The 13,871-nt window shown below is 31.1% G+C and overlaps 1 protein-coding gene across 1 annotated transcript; it reads right to left on the reverse strand.

The window, feature by feature from the left end:
• Positions 1-561: 561 nt before the first annotated feature.
• Positions 562-8,312, reverse strand: LOC129303509 (TMV resistance protein N-like). Its single transcript, XM_054942870.1, has 8 exons — positions 8,017-8,312; positions 4,511-5,157; positions 3,291-4,392; positions 2,895-3,170; positions 2,010-2,771; positions 1,836-1,883; positions 1,094-1,746; positions 562-709 (listed from the first exon to the last, which is right to left on the reverse strand). Exons 2-8 carry the CDS (start codon positions 5,116-5,118, stop codon positions 706-708), a joined length of 3,453 nt encoding a protein of 1,150 aa, XP_054798845.1. The 5' UTR covers positions 5,119-5,157; positions 8,017-8,312; the 3' UTR covers positions 562-705.
• Between the last annotated feature and the right edge of the window lie 5,559 nt (positions 8,313-13,871).

The following is a 13,871-nucleotide window of genomic DNA, read 5'->3' on the forward strand; positions in this document are numbered from 1 at the left end:
TAAACTTTTCCACTTGAGGTATAATTTGATCTCCCAATTTCAATTCCAAATTATTGTCGAATATTCCTTTACCAAATTTACAATATAAATATTCCGTCTTACTTCTACTCAGACGAAAACCTTTCGACTCCAATATCCTCCATAACTCAAGTTTACAATTAACCTCTTCTCTTGTCTCTGCTATAAGAACTATATCATCCGCGAAGAGCATACATTTCGGGATTTCCTCTTGAATATGTTCCGTCAAAACATTTAAAATCAAGTTGAACAAATAAGGACTCAAAGATGATCCCTGATGTAGTCCAATCTTTATAGGAAAATCCTTTGGGACCGGCTATAACATAGGCGGAGTTCCAGATGTTACAAGATACATTTAAATATAAAAGATTAAAGAATAGTAAGAACTGAAAAGGGCCCTTCATTGTTATGAACCTTAAAAGACGTGTTTTGAAGAGGAGATAATGGAAGACATGTCTTGATATTTTTATATATTCAACTCAGAATATAATATATTCCCCCTGAAACTATATGTTGGAATTGATAATGAATGGAATTGGAAGGTAACAGGGAATTAAAGTCACTTCAATAGATGAAATTCATAAAATCCGTCAAGAAATAAACACAAATAGACGTATGAATACATCACCTTCGATGCTGCAACTCTTGACTTAATATCGCCCATGGATGTGCTTGCCGATCCGCAGATCACCTGTGAATGGTTTCAACAATTTGATTTGATAAAGAGAAGTAGTTAATTTAATTTCATGTGTTTGAGTTAAAAGTAGCAGGGATAAATGGGTCTGCCTTCATATTATGCATTTAATAAAATAAAAATTTTAAAAATTAGAATTTTTTTTGGATAAATATGCTCATCCCTAATCTAAACAATCTAAATTTAATATTTAAAAATTTACAATTTTTATAAATTGATTGTCCACATTAATCCTAGAAGATCTATATTTAACATTTAAAACTTTTTTAATTTTTATAAAATGTTATTTTGATAAATACAACCTAAAAAATAAAAATAATAATCAGCACTGAAGACAGTTCCAGGATAAACAGGGCAACGAAATAGGCAAGTCATTATTACCTGTTCCTCTCCTTGCCCCTCTTGTAATTAATGCACCTGGTAGGCTTGCTATTAATTTCTATACTTCTGTGCAATACGTAGTCAGGAAGGCAGACTTGAGAAATGCCAACAGCTCTTAATCTGTTGAAACAATGGATGTTGTTTCGCCACTGTTTCATGTCTTCTTCACATAAAACCCGCCATCCACAACCCAATATTTGACCCCTCGAATATGCATTACAACGATAACTACGAAGGCTAAGTTTAATGTGAAGAGAATTGTTATGACCTCTTAGATGTTGCCAACATGTTTTCTCATTTAACTCGAACACCATTATGCAGAGATCATCAAGGTCAAGAGACCTACTCAGTTCAAAACGATGTTCCCACCCTTTCCATACAAAATTATTATCTTCAGGAGCTTTACTACTCCATGAAATCCACGCTTTCTCATCGCTGTTCTCACTTGAGAGACACAGGCATACAACAATTCCGGACCATTCACTTTCACGGAAATATTGAGGTATCCTCACCTTTATTATGTAATCCTCTCCATCATGGTACAAGCTATAATCCTCATCATTCCACAAAGGATAATCTTTGTTTGGAAACCATGATGGTATTATCGATCCCGGAATAATTGCAAGAAAATCTCTCTGAGGAAGATATTCTGACTGCAACAGTATTAAACTTTCATCAACGGTAATTATATCCAGATAAGGAGCACGGAAAAAAAAAAATTAGAGAAGGGTGACAGACAAACCTCAATATGCTTGAGCTGTGGATTCACATATCCAGTTTGGCAGCGGTGCTGAAGTAAAGAAATAAACAGTCATGTTAGTAATAGTTCAAAACAAAATAAGCATAAAATTAAACTTTACCAAGAAAATCATACACATAAATCAATAGATAGAACTGATTAGTTAGACAAAGATACCTCGTGGTTAAGTGATGAAACTGGTTCCCATAACTGAACATTTGATAAAGATTCCATTGAAACACAATCCATTGCATCCAATCGACTTAACCGTGGTGGAAGCTTTGGCAATGACTTAAGCCTAAAGCAACCATCTAAAAAAAGATAGTGGAGTCGAAAAAGACTAGAGAAGCAACCGGCAGGCAGATTGACAAAATTATTTTGCCCCAAATCCAATAAAATAAGTGAAGATAAACTTCCAAAATCATCGGGAATTGATTCATCACTAAGTCCACACGCCCTTAAATATAACATTGTTAATGATGTTAGATGAAAGCCAGATACTTGGGGAGCTTTGAGATTCTCCAACAACCCGTGAAGATTAAGAATTTTGCAGGACTCCAAATACAAATATCTAAGACCGCTCAAGAACCCAAGTGATCCGGGAAGTATAGTTACAGAAGTGTCTCTCATTTCAAGATATGACAATTTTTTCATACCTTCCCCAAACTCTGGGAGCAGTTCAACTTTGGAGCACCCAAAAAGATTTAATTCTATCAGAGAGTTCATTTCCAATTTTCTTGGAAGGCTTTTGAGATTCTTGCAGTTGCACAAGTTCACCAGAACAACCTTGTGCAGTTTTCCAAGTGAAGGATGAACCTTGACAAGAGATGAGCATCCTTCAAGAATTAGTTTTTCTAAATTTGGAACTTCTGAGAAGTCTGGAGTTTCGTTCAAGTATCGGGAATAACTCAGATCAATGCGTTTCAACTTTTTCATAAACTGATCAAACAAATTAAAGATTGGAAAATTAGTCTAACAAAACGGTATCAATATAACATCAACACCAATCATGTGCACGTGTGTGTATGAGAGAAAGAAAGAATGATTCCTGAAGCACCTCACCTGTACCCCATTCCAAAGTTTCTTTATTTTGCTCTTATGCATTTGAATATCAACAAGTTTATCCAACGGAGCTTCAAATGGGAGAGTTTCTAAAGGAAATTCTCGCCATTGAAAAACTTTTAATGCACTAGGAAGACATTTGAGACCACCAAAAGGCTTGAAATCCCTTGATAAGATGAGTAGTCTAATATTACTCGTCTCTGAAAAGACTTGAGGATGTACTACTACATCATCACCTAAATACCGATACACAATAGCTTGCATTGCTTTAGATCCCTATCCATTGCCAAGAAATAACATTAGAATGACAAGGAAGAAAATCATACGAAATTAATTTACACACGAGATGTGTGTTTCAATAAAATGAGTTGTTCAGGGGGGAAAAAAGGCATTTACCTTCTTATTTTTCAATACTTCATTAATGTCCTCTAACTCCCACAATCTACTACGCTGGCCAGCATTGGGAGATTCTTGACAAATAATATACCTCCCCAAGTCTTCAAGTAAATCATGCATTTCTAAAACACAGTGTCCCAAAAGATCTTTCTTTTCAATTAGTAGAGCTTTTTCCATCAAAACTTTCATTCCAATTGTCGGGTGAAGATCACAATCTTCCAAAATTTGGGCTACTTCAGCTTTCCTCCATCCCTTGAAAAAACAAGCAATATCCAAAAATATTGTCTTTTCTTCCTCATTTAAGCCATCATAACTTATTTTAAGTATTTGAAGAATATCATTATCTGGAATTTGCTTCAATCTATCCAAAGTATCTCTCCATTCAGCTTTACTTCTTCCACAAAGAAAAGAACCCAAAACATTAAGTGCCAAAGGAAGACCTCCTGTATATTTAACCACAGAGATAGACAGCTCCAAATAATCTATTTTAGGATGATCTTGGTTGAATGCTTTGTTAGATAAGAGTTGAAGAGATTCTTCTTCCTTCATGATTTTCACCTCATATATTCTTTGCACTTTAGATGTGGTGAGCAAGTGGCTATCTCTTGTTGTTATGATTACTCTACTTCCTCTACCAAACCACTTTGGACTTTGTGCCAAAATTTGAATTTGTTTCATATGATCTACATCATCAAGGACAAGAAGAACCTTTTTATTGAAAAAAAGATTTTGTAATATCTTCTTTCCTTCATACACATCATCAATTTCCATGTTCTTTATTTTGAGATGAGAAAGAAGCTTTCTATGTAAAGAAACTAGACCTTCTCTTTGTGAGGTTTCTCTAACATTAGCAAGGAAGCAACACATATCAAATTTATGTGAGATTTTATCGTAAACAACTCTAGCAAGAGTTGTTTTACCGATACCGCCCATACCCCACAATCCTACAAAATAGACGTCATCCAACCCAATTTCCAGGTATGACATCATATCAACCATTTTTGATTCAATCCCTACTAGATTATCACCATAAGTTGGTAATTTAGAACATAAATAAGTCCATATCCCTCCAACAATATTTTTTATCAAATCTGATTCACGCCTACAAAAAAAAATTAAAAAAATTTAACACTGTTCAACATGAGACATATACTTATAAAAATTTAAAAAAAATGTGACTTTTCAAGAATATGATTAAATCACTGTGAAAGAAAACTTACCGACCCCTGGTATCCCAACCGGACAAGTTGCCAATTTCAAACAGAGCTTTTTTCCAATTTTGCAGTTTGAACATGTTAGAATGAGTGTTTGGCAGCCAAAAACGTTGTTTGAAGCCCAAACCGAGGTTCACGAATGCTGAAAACCAACCAAGACCTTTGTGATTGTGGTTGTTATTTCTGAATCTCTCTTCATGTTTAGCCAAAGCTTCTCCAAAACTCTTTCTCTGATACCTTATATCAGATGGATCTACATCATAGAAAATTGGAAAAACTCGTTGACCCAATTTATTCCTACATTCAAGAATCTTTTGGAGTTCATTCAAACACCATTTTGAATTTGCGTAATTTTCAGAAAGAACAACAACTGCACACAGAGAATCCTCAATTGCTTGAAGCAGTTGCTTGGATAAATCTTCCCCTCTCTCTATTCCTTCATCATCCCTAAAAGCTCTAATCCCACTTCTATTGAAAGCATCATATAAGTGATCTGTAAACTTCAACCGCGTGTCTTTTCCTGCAAAGCTCAAGAAAACATCATATTTCCATTTCGGACTTGAATTTAAAGCATCAAAGCTGGACGAAGATTCTCCATAGACAGTATATTCCATTGCAAGTTTTCAATCTCTCGGTTGTGTCCAAACTGTAATCTGCACAAGCCAAATCATATCACTATTTGCCAAATAAAAAGAAAACTGAATCAGATACAAAACTAAAAACAGTGGAAGCATGTTGTTGCACAGATCTTTCTTTCTACTCTATTCACTGCTAGATTTGGTGTCACTGAACTACAACTACATGCAATAGAGAGAAACGGGAGAGAAGAGATATAGACGAAAGGACCAAAACCTCAGCATACGTTTATTATTTATCAATATTTCCGAGATTGAACCCAGCTGTCGGTCACTACACTTTTTCCTATCTTTCTTTAACATTCTTTTATTTTTCTCCTATAGTGAATGGCAAAGACCTGCTTTACTCACCCATGACTTCACTTTTCTTTAGTCGACAAAAGACCTTTAGTTTTTTTATTGTCACGCCCTAAAATATGAGAGTGAACGGCACATGATGTACACTTAAATACACATCTTAAGTCTCAGTTAAGGAAAATTCTGAATCAATGCATATGACTTATTGTCAGCCTGATTATATATATTAAATTTTTATTTTTCAAATAATCAAAATATCAAACTTTTTTTTTTTAAATTTCGGCAGCACCTCCTGTAAGTAAGACCTTCCGAAATCTCTACAACAGAAATTTTACAATTTATACCCAACAGTATGAGGTTCTACTCCACAGCAACAGACAGACAATACAACAAAAAGATTCAGGACCGTAACTATAGTCTATGTGGAGCACCTAATCATATATTTTTTTATATAATTCATAAATTCATATTTACATCAATGGAAAATATTTACAGAACAAATCTCCACCAAGCTCAGCAAAAATTCCTCATTGAAAAGCAGGACGTACATTGTAAGTTACGCCATCTGAGGCCATAATAACTTTCCAATGAATAACATCCCAACCATAATATTTTATAAAATCACAATGAATAAAATACAATAATTATATAAATTACATGAGAAAGCAATTCACTGTAAGCAAATCGATTAACTTAGAATAAAATATCTATATAACTTCAATAACAAAAACATTTAAATCAATAATGATAAAATAACTTTAACATCTGATCTTGACAAATCAAAATAATTAAATAATAAAATAATAATAATAATATTGATCAATTAAAAACCATTAAATATGAAATTATCAACTAAAAATTCATTTTTTTGGGAATTTATCAGAACAATTCACAAACGTGGACATACAGTCCATGAGGGTAAATAACTAAACGTAGCCGAAGCTACGAAGCAAACGCGGGCACACAATCCACAAGAGTAAATAACCAAATGCGGTTTAAAACTACAAAACAAACGCAGGTATAAGACCCATGAATAACAAAGGTGAGTACAATACTCACGAAAGTTGAACTACCTAATTGTGACCATGGCGTGCTAAGGGCTAACGAAATTGCCGATAGCAATCACTGTTCTGTATAAAATCCCCTCCAAATTTATTTTCAAACATGCGAGAAAATAATCATTATTAAATAAAATTTTTATTTTCAATGTCGAACTCGCATGAATCATTTTCTGTATCAATAATATTTAATAAAATAAAAATCTCGTAATCAAAGTCCAAACTTATTTTAATTGATCAAATAACATTTCAAATTTGGTAAAAATAATTTCTCAAATAAAGTAATTTTAACCAACAAATATCCAATAATCATATTATTGCTATTAAAAGGATTTGCAGAAAAAACGTAATATTTTATTAGAGGAGATTTTGACAAGAAAAATCAGTTTGGACGCCATCCACTTACTTGCAATGTTCCCAATTTTCAAAGGTTTTGCCTTTTAACTCCTATCAAGACCCCTTTTTTTCACACATCCTATAAGAATATGAATAATTGAAACTTTAATTAATTCCCTATAATTTATAAAAACTTCTTTCCACTTCTAACACAATCCCAATCAACTACAACCATTCAAAATTCCAAATACCAAAATTCATCTCTTAAAATTTATCCAATTATCATCATTTATAACTATAATTTCTTCAATATTGCTCAAGCCAAACCAATCTATTTACTTCAAATATGATTATCTCTTAGGCTTGCCTCAAGTACCTCAGGTGTATTACTTCCAATTATTCAATTAAAACTTTCCAACTTTAAATCTCTTGTTTAGTAATTTATCAATAACTATACCATTCCTAAGAATTCAATTTACATATTATCTTCATAATCAAATTCCGTTGCAAGATTCAAGTTCATGGATCAATAACATTCAAACTAGACAAACTTCTCTTAAGAATCAATAAAATCTCAAAAAATACATATTCAAGCAATCTTTTCCTAACAAGCATTTTATCGAACATTTGTCATGCATTAATTCTCAAACGAATACCAAACCTCTTCTCTTTTCATCTCATCTCCCACAAATTACAACATTGATATTGAAATTAATCAATCAAACCCAATTCCAATCCTTTAACAGAGAAAAAAAATCAGTTACTCTTTAAAGAAAAATTAAATCTAATTCCTCCTTTTTCGAGTTCTGGCATAAGTGGATTTATCTACCGAAAATCAGATTCAGAAACTCAAGCTGTGGATCAAACGCGTTTGTCCCCTCATAACTCGCACAGCAGCAACGGAAACAATAAAAAAAAAATCACAATCAACCAAATAGCATACAAAGGACAGTGAAGCAGTGAACGATTGGAATCTCCCCAACTTATATTAAACATGGCGGAGCAGGAAAGGAGAAGGACAAATCTGTCGCGTTGAACAGAGAAAGAAGAAAGGAACCTTGTACGCTAAATCACAGTAGCTCAAGGAGAAGAGAACTATTTCCGGTAGCCAGAATCAAGGAAGAAGAAGAAAGAAAAATGGCACACATGAACAGCGAACAGAGACAACCAGGGGAAGAAAACTCACAGTAGAACTTCACAACAATGGCGGACGGAGCTGTCGCACCTGTCAACAACAGCAAGCTGACTGGCGGAAAAGAAAGAAGAAGAACTGATAGCAACCAACTCAAGCGCACGTGCAGGGTTTGAACTAAACAACAGCAGAGCAGGGAAGAGGAGAACCTCGCGGCAGCAGTGACGGACGACGCTCTCTAGCACACTCACGCCGGCGATGTTGAAGACTAAAGAGGAATGATGGCTGGAGAACGCCGGTGGAATCCAAGAAGAGCTAAGGCCGAAGGTTCAGGATTCTCAGATTTCTCTCCTTCTCTCAGCTAGCGTAAAGATCGCAGAAATCGGATCGGGGGGTAGAAATAAATCAGACAAACAAGGACCTTATGGTAATTTTATAAAAGTAGAAAGTCAAAAGAAGGAATCGAACCTGACACCGTAGTTTTAATCTCAAAAATACTCGCTGCTTGCCTCAACACCATCGGCTTGGCTTGATAATTTTGTCCCTAAAATGTAAAAATATAGTTAACTTACATTATTGTAAATTTTATATTATTTTTTTTCTGAATTATTACATCCATGTTGATTATTAGAGTGAATGCAAAGCAAAAATATTTAAAATAAATTCAAACCAATCACACTAAATTAAACTGAATCAAACTGATATGAACTCATTAAAATTGATTATAAATAAAATTTGGTTTGATTTTTTTTTTTTTACAAAATCAATTGATTCAATTTGGTTTCAATTTTTTCTTATGAAAACTTGAATTGAATCAAACCAAGCTAAGTTTTATTATATTAATTATATATTTTTATAAATTTATCAAAGTTTTTTTCCCTTTTTCAAGTTTACTTATTTGTAAATTATTAATAAAAATAAGTTACAATTAGTTAAATATTATTTATAATTGTTTAAGATATTTTTAAATTTTATAATCAAGTGTTTTAAAGAAAATATATTGATTTTGAATAATAGTTAAATATATTAATTAATTGTCAAAAAATATTATTTTGTGTGCAATAGATTTTTTTCATTGCAAATAATAATTAATAGTTAAAAATTATCAATGAACATGAATATATATTAGTGATTAAGAAAAATATCTCATTAAAAAAATTCAAACTTAATCCAAACCTAAACTAAACTGAACCAAATTAATTGGAGAAAAAATCAAATAGGTTTCAGACTATAGTTAACTAATTGATTTGATTCGATCTAATTTTTCTTTAAAACCAAACCAACCTATAAACACCCTTAAGGTGCAGAATAGAATATTATATATTAGAATCATGGATACTTTGATGCAAGCATTCGTTTTGAAATTATAATGTAATTTTATGAAGCCACGTGAGGTGAGTCTTGGGAATAAATTTATTTAATTATATTTTAATTGCAAGTTAGTTCTTTTCTATGCATCATCAGTTGTGATTCGGTATAATCAATGACAAGGCATAAGAGGATTCAAGTTGTAATCTTAATCATTGATGAATCTCTATATTTTATATATTTTGAAGAGTTTTATTGATCTTTCAAGTAGTCTTCTAGTTATTTTTGTTTATTTGTCTTGTGTTTAATATTTATTTTGATATTAATTGGCTTGTTTTGTAAATATTGTATTTTGATTTTGTTTTAGAGTATTTTCTTTTGTTAATTTGAGTCATTTTGAATCTTAGAAAACTTTACAAGAGCATGGAAGAGGTGAAAAAGGAAATATAATGAATTTAATAAAAAAAAACTAATTGTTATGATCACTCGCTATAATAACCGCCATAGCGAGTCAGTATTATAAAGTAAATTCTAAACTAAAAACAAAGCATGTTATAGTGCCCATTGTAGTAGATTTCACACTAGAAATGCAAAAGCATCAATTTTTCAAATAGAAAAGTGAGAAAACACAAGAGCTTGAGTAAGTTCGACTTTTAAGAAGTTCTCTGGACCAAAGGAGGCGATTTTGAAGGTTAGGCACTGACCTAGGAGCTTGGAGGAAAATGATTCATCCACATTTTGTGATTTCTTCTAATTTAATCTTGTTTTTCTCCTTCTTCTCTAATGTTTTGGTTTGGCTTCTTCATTTTGATATGGGACTAAATTTACTAATGTATAGCTAGATTTTCTTCATGACCTAACCAACTATGAATTTGTTTATGTATTAGATACTATTTTCTCTAATTATTCCGTGATTAATGTTAGTCTTGAGTCACTTAATCTCATTTATGATGACTTGCTTGATGATTGGCTATCATTAAGTTGAGATTTAGGGGTTTAGAGTTTATTTTGGAAAAAAAAATCTTAAATGGACCTTGAGATAAGGTAATATGAGATTAGAATTTATTCTAATTTGCCATTAAGATAGGAATATATCCCTTGGACCCATATAATTGTATTAAAGTGTTACTGAATTTTTAGTACCTCTTGGATAATTGTATTAAGTATTACTAAACTTTTAGTGCCTCTTAGATAATTGTGTTAACATTTGCGTTATTATTTAAGAGAGGCTCATAATTGATTCGGAAGATAATTTCAACTAATTAGACTCTAGATTTATCAAACAAAATTAATCTTAAGTAATTTGGAGGAAATAGATTCTAAGAAGTAAATAAGGGATTAGGAGCTTAGGTAATCTTTTTTATAAAATTTTTATTTGGTAGAATTAATTGCTTTTGACCCCTAATTGTTAATTTTTTTTCATTTATAAATGCTCGTGTGATTTGCTTGATTTGAATGAAATTAAAAATTTAATACCTACTTATCATTGTATTTAATTATCTGTGAGATCAACCTTGACACATTAGTATATTATATATTGACTCGTATACTTGCATTGTCCATTTAATTTTTGTATGCATCAATCATATCAAATTCAAGGTGCAAGCCGTGCGCCATCAACTAATTAAACAAGCCTATTGCCCAACTTGCTTTGACATCACCAAGGTTTGCGACATATTACAATGAAAGTCTTGTCTTTCATTTATGCTAAATTTGCTCTTTATTTATCTAAAAATACCCGTGCATCGGTACTATATTATTTGAAACTTGAAAGTAACATTTACAAAGTAATGAATAATCTATTACCCCATCCGGAACCTCAAGACCACACAATAGAAGTCATAGCTAATTAATTCACATTTTATAAACAATTTTAATTAAAATATTAAATTTTTAAAAAATGTTTATATTTTTTTATTTATATACTCATTAAGTATCTTATGTAAAAGCCCCAATACTATGTATTATTACCTTCATCTTAAATTATAATATACTTTAAAAGAGTTTCTCTATCTTAAAATATAAGATACTTTAAATAAATTAATGATTTATTAAATGCATCAATTTTAATATTGCCCTTTCTCTTTCTATAACTAATTTTCTTCCTTTCTCTTTTTAATATATTAAATTATGAGTATTTTAGAAAATTTATATTTTTATTTTGAAAATATAAAGGTGTTACATATATTTAATGAGATTTATTACTATATAAAATTTTATCTAAAAGTATCTTATAATTTGAGATAAAGTGAGCAATTAAAATTCAAATATATGAATTTTTCAAAAGGAGTAATAAATGAAGTAAGAGCATATATAGATGGAAAAACAAATATAAAAGTTATTCAATGTTTTATATTTTGGACCAAGTAATGTTTCTAGAAGATACTTTATATTGTAATTTGGAGGGAGTAAGTTACTTTCTATAGGCATCTCTTGGTCCAAAATATAGGAGATTGGTTAAATTTTATATTTTTTTACCATTTATACCCTTGATTTTGTTTTTTTTTAATATTTCTTGTCCATATTTAAAGACCATGCATGTGTTATTATGAAAACTCAAGGGTGTAAATGTAAAAATATGGACATTTTTGAAAAAAAATTATTTTTTTACATAAAATGTAAATTATTTACCAATAACATAAATTATAGTTCGGGGGTAATATATATATGCGCCATGTTGTATGGCAAATCCTAAATCCCAGACAGATTGTTTTCCTTTTTCTTCTTTCTTCACCAAGTAGTTTGTTGATTGATTTCCTTCCTTAATGGACATGTTCCAATATTAAAAAAAACAAGAAGAAAATTAATTAAAAGGAGCCCGCCATTGTTATTTGCTTTAGCCGTTGGAGAGAACATGGATGAAAGGCATGGGAAGGGAAGTGATGAAATTTTAGTTTTGATATTTTTCATTAAAATTTGAATATAATATAAAAGTGCAATATAATATTTATTTTCTCCTCAATGGTGCTAATTACTGGTATGTCTTCCGCATTTATTTGATGCTGCTTTGCTTTCGGCCACTAACTTTTCCACTGTCAGGCTGGGGGACTTCTCTTTGTTGACAAGCAATTATGCCTTCGCATATAGAGAAGGGAATTAGGATAGACCCGACCGAGTCTGATTTTTTAGACTCGATCTTTAAGAGCTCAAATTTTAAAGTTTTATTATTTAAAATTTAATTTGATTCTGAGACTCAGCTTTTTTTTAAAAAAATAAAATCTGGCATTTTAATTCAAGATAAATTTAAAAGTTTAAATTTAATATAAAATAAATTAAAATTTTATATAAAATTAAACAAAAATTTACTGTCTGAATTTAAGATGAAGATTAAATCTTCATCAATATGAATATAAATCTTCATAATCAATCTTAATATTAAAATTCACTGCACCTCAAAAATATCAATTGAACAAACTTAAAATAATAATAGTTTAAATATCAATTGAACAAATTTAAAATAATAATAGCTTTATTGAGAGATTAATATTAAACTGGTCCTCTTCATAAATAATTCAAAATACAATGACTGAGAAGGGGACCATATAGTGACATCATGTGAATGCAAAACTAGATGTGAGAGGCAAAACTAGATGCGAAAGGCAAGAAGGAGAGCAGAATTTGATCCATCGGAGGGATGAGATGTGAGGTGAGACGGTGAGGGAGAGATGAGAAACAAGAGACATGAGGTTGAGTAGCTGACGGCTATGACTGAGGGCATAAGGTGGTGAAAGAGAGATGAGCAAGGAGAAGTAAGAGACAATCACAAGGTTTAGAAAGTTGAGTGATTCGGGATTTAAGATTTAATAGTAGGGTTTCTTTTTTAAACCAATCAAATGCAACAAAAAAAATTTAAAACAATGATAATAATATAATAGGCTTAAAGGGCCATCCGGACCTAAGCTCTTTTTTACATAATTTATCAAGACCAATCTCTCAAATTCAATTACTTTAAAAAAATTTAATTTTTAAAATTTGAATTTTTATTTAAATAAAATTTTTAGGTTCAACCTTTCACGTTCAATTTTTATTTTCGACTCTATTTGCATATCATAATGGTAGCTAGCCAGTGTTTTAATTTAACAACCTATATTAGCTAGTATTGGTGGCGCTTTTTTATTTTCTTAATGCTTAAACCTTGGCTTACTTGATGGCTTCTTCACACGTCAAGGCACAAGCTAGGTTGTAGGTTATAGACACAACCTGAGCATTTTTTTCCGGTTAAAATCACTCTTAAATGCATCTGCATTTAATGCTCACCAACTTGATGGCCATTAAGTGCTCATCAGTCATCACCCCAAACAAAAATTATAAAATTGCATTTCATTTGAAATGATTTCTTTTTATCTTTATTTTAAAATAATTTTTAAATATTTTTAATATTATATTTACCACAATAAAATTTTAATATTAAATATAACTGGCTAGGTTGATGAATAGATTTATTAATTTTTTTATAAATTTATATTTTGATAAATATAAACAACTTTAACAATAAACTGTCCATATCGCATCAGGTGATAATCATAATCACCCCCAATGATCACAAAAAACAGTCTGAATTTAATATTATAATCTTTATAATTTTTTTTGGATAGATACAA

Source organism: Prosopis cineraria, unplaced genomic scaffold, assembly GCF_029017545.1.
Source record: "Prosopis cineraria cultivar Desert tree isolate PC_DT_omini unplaced genomic scaffold, ASM2901754v1 PC2, whole genome shotgun sequence".
Lineage (NCBI taxonomy): Eukaryota > Viridiplantae > Streptophyta > Magnoliopsida > Fabales > Fabaceae > Prosopis > Prosopis cineraria.

What these genes read in the sequence shown, in the direction of transcription:
- LOC129303509 (XM_054942870.1), bottom strand. Translation starts at nt 5,118, where the DNA reads ATGGAATATACTGTCTATGGAGAATCTTCGTCCAGCTTTGATGCTTTA. An exon ending in AACTTTGGAATGGGGTACAG is followed by an intron (nt 2,772 to 2,894) that starts GTGAGGTGCTTC and finishes TTGTTTGATCAG; the next exon opens with TTTATGAAAAAGTTGAAACG. An exon ending in TTTCATCACTTAACCACGAG is followed by an intron (nt 1,884 to 2,009) that starts GTATCTTTGTCT and finishes TCTTTACTTCAG; the next exon opens with CACCGCTGCCAAACTGGATA.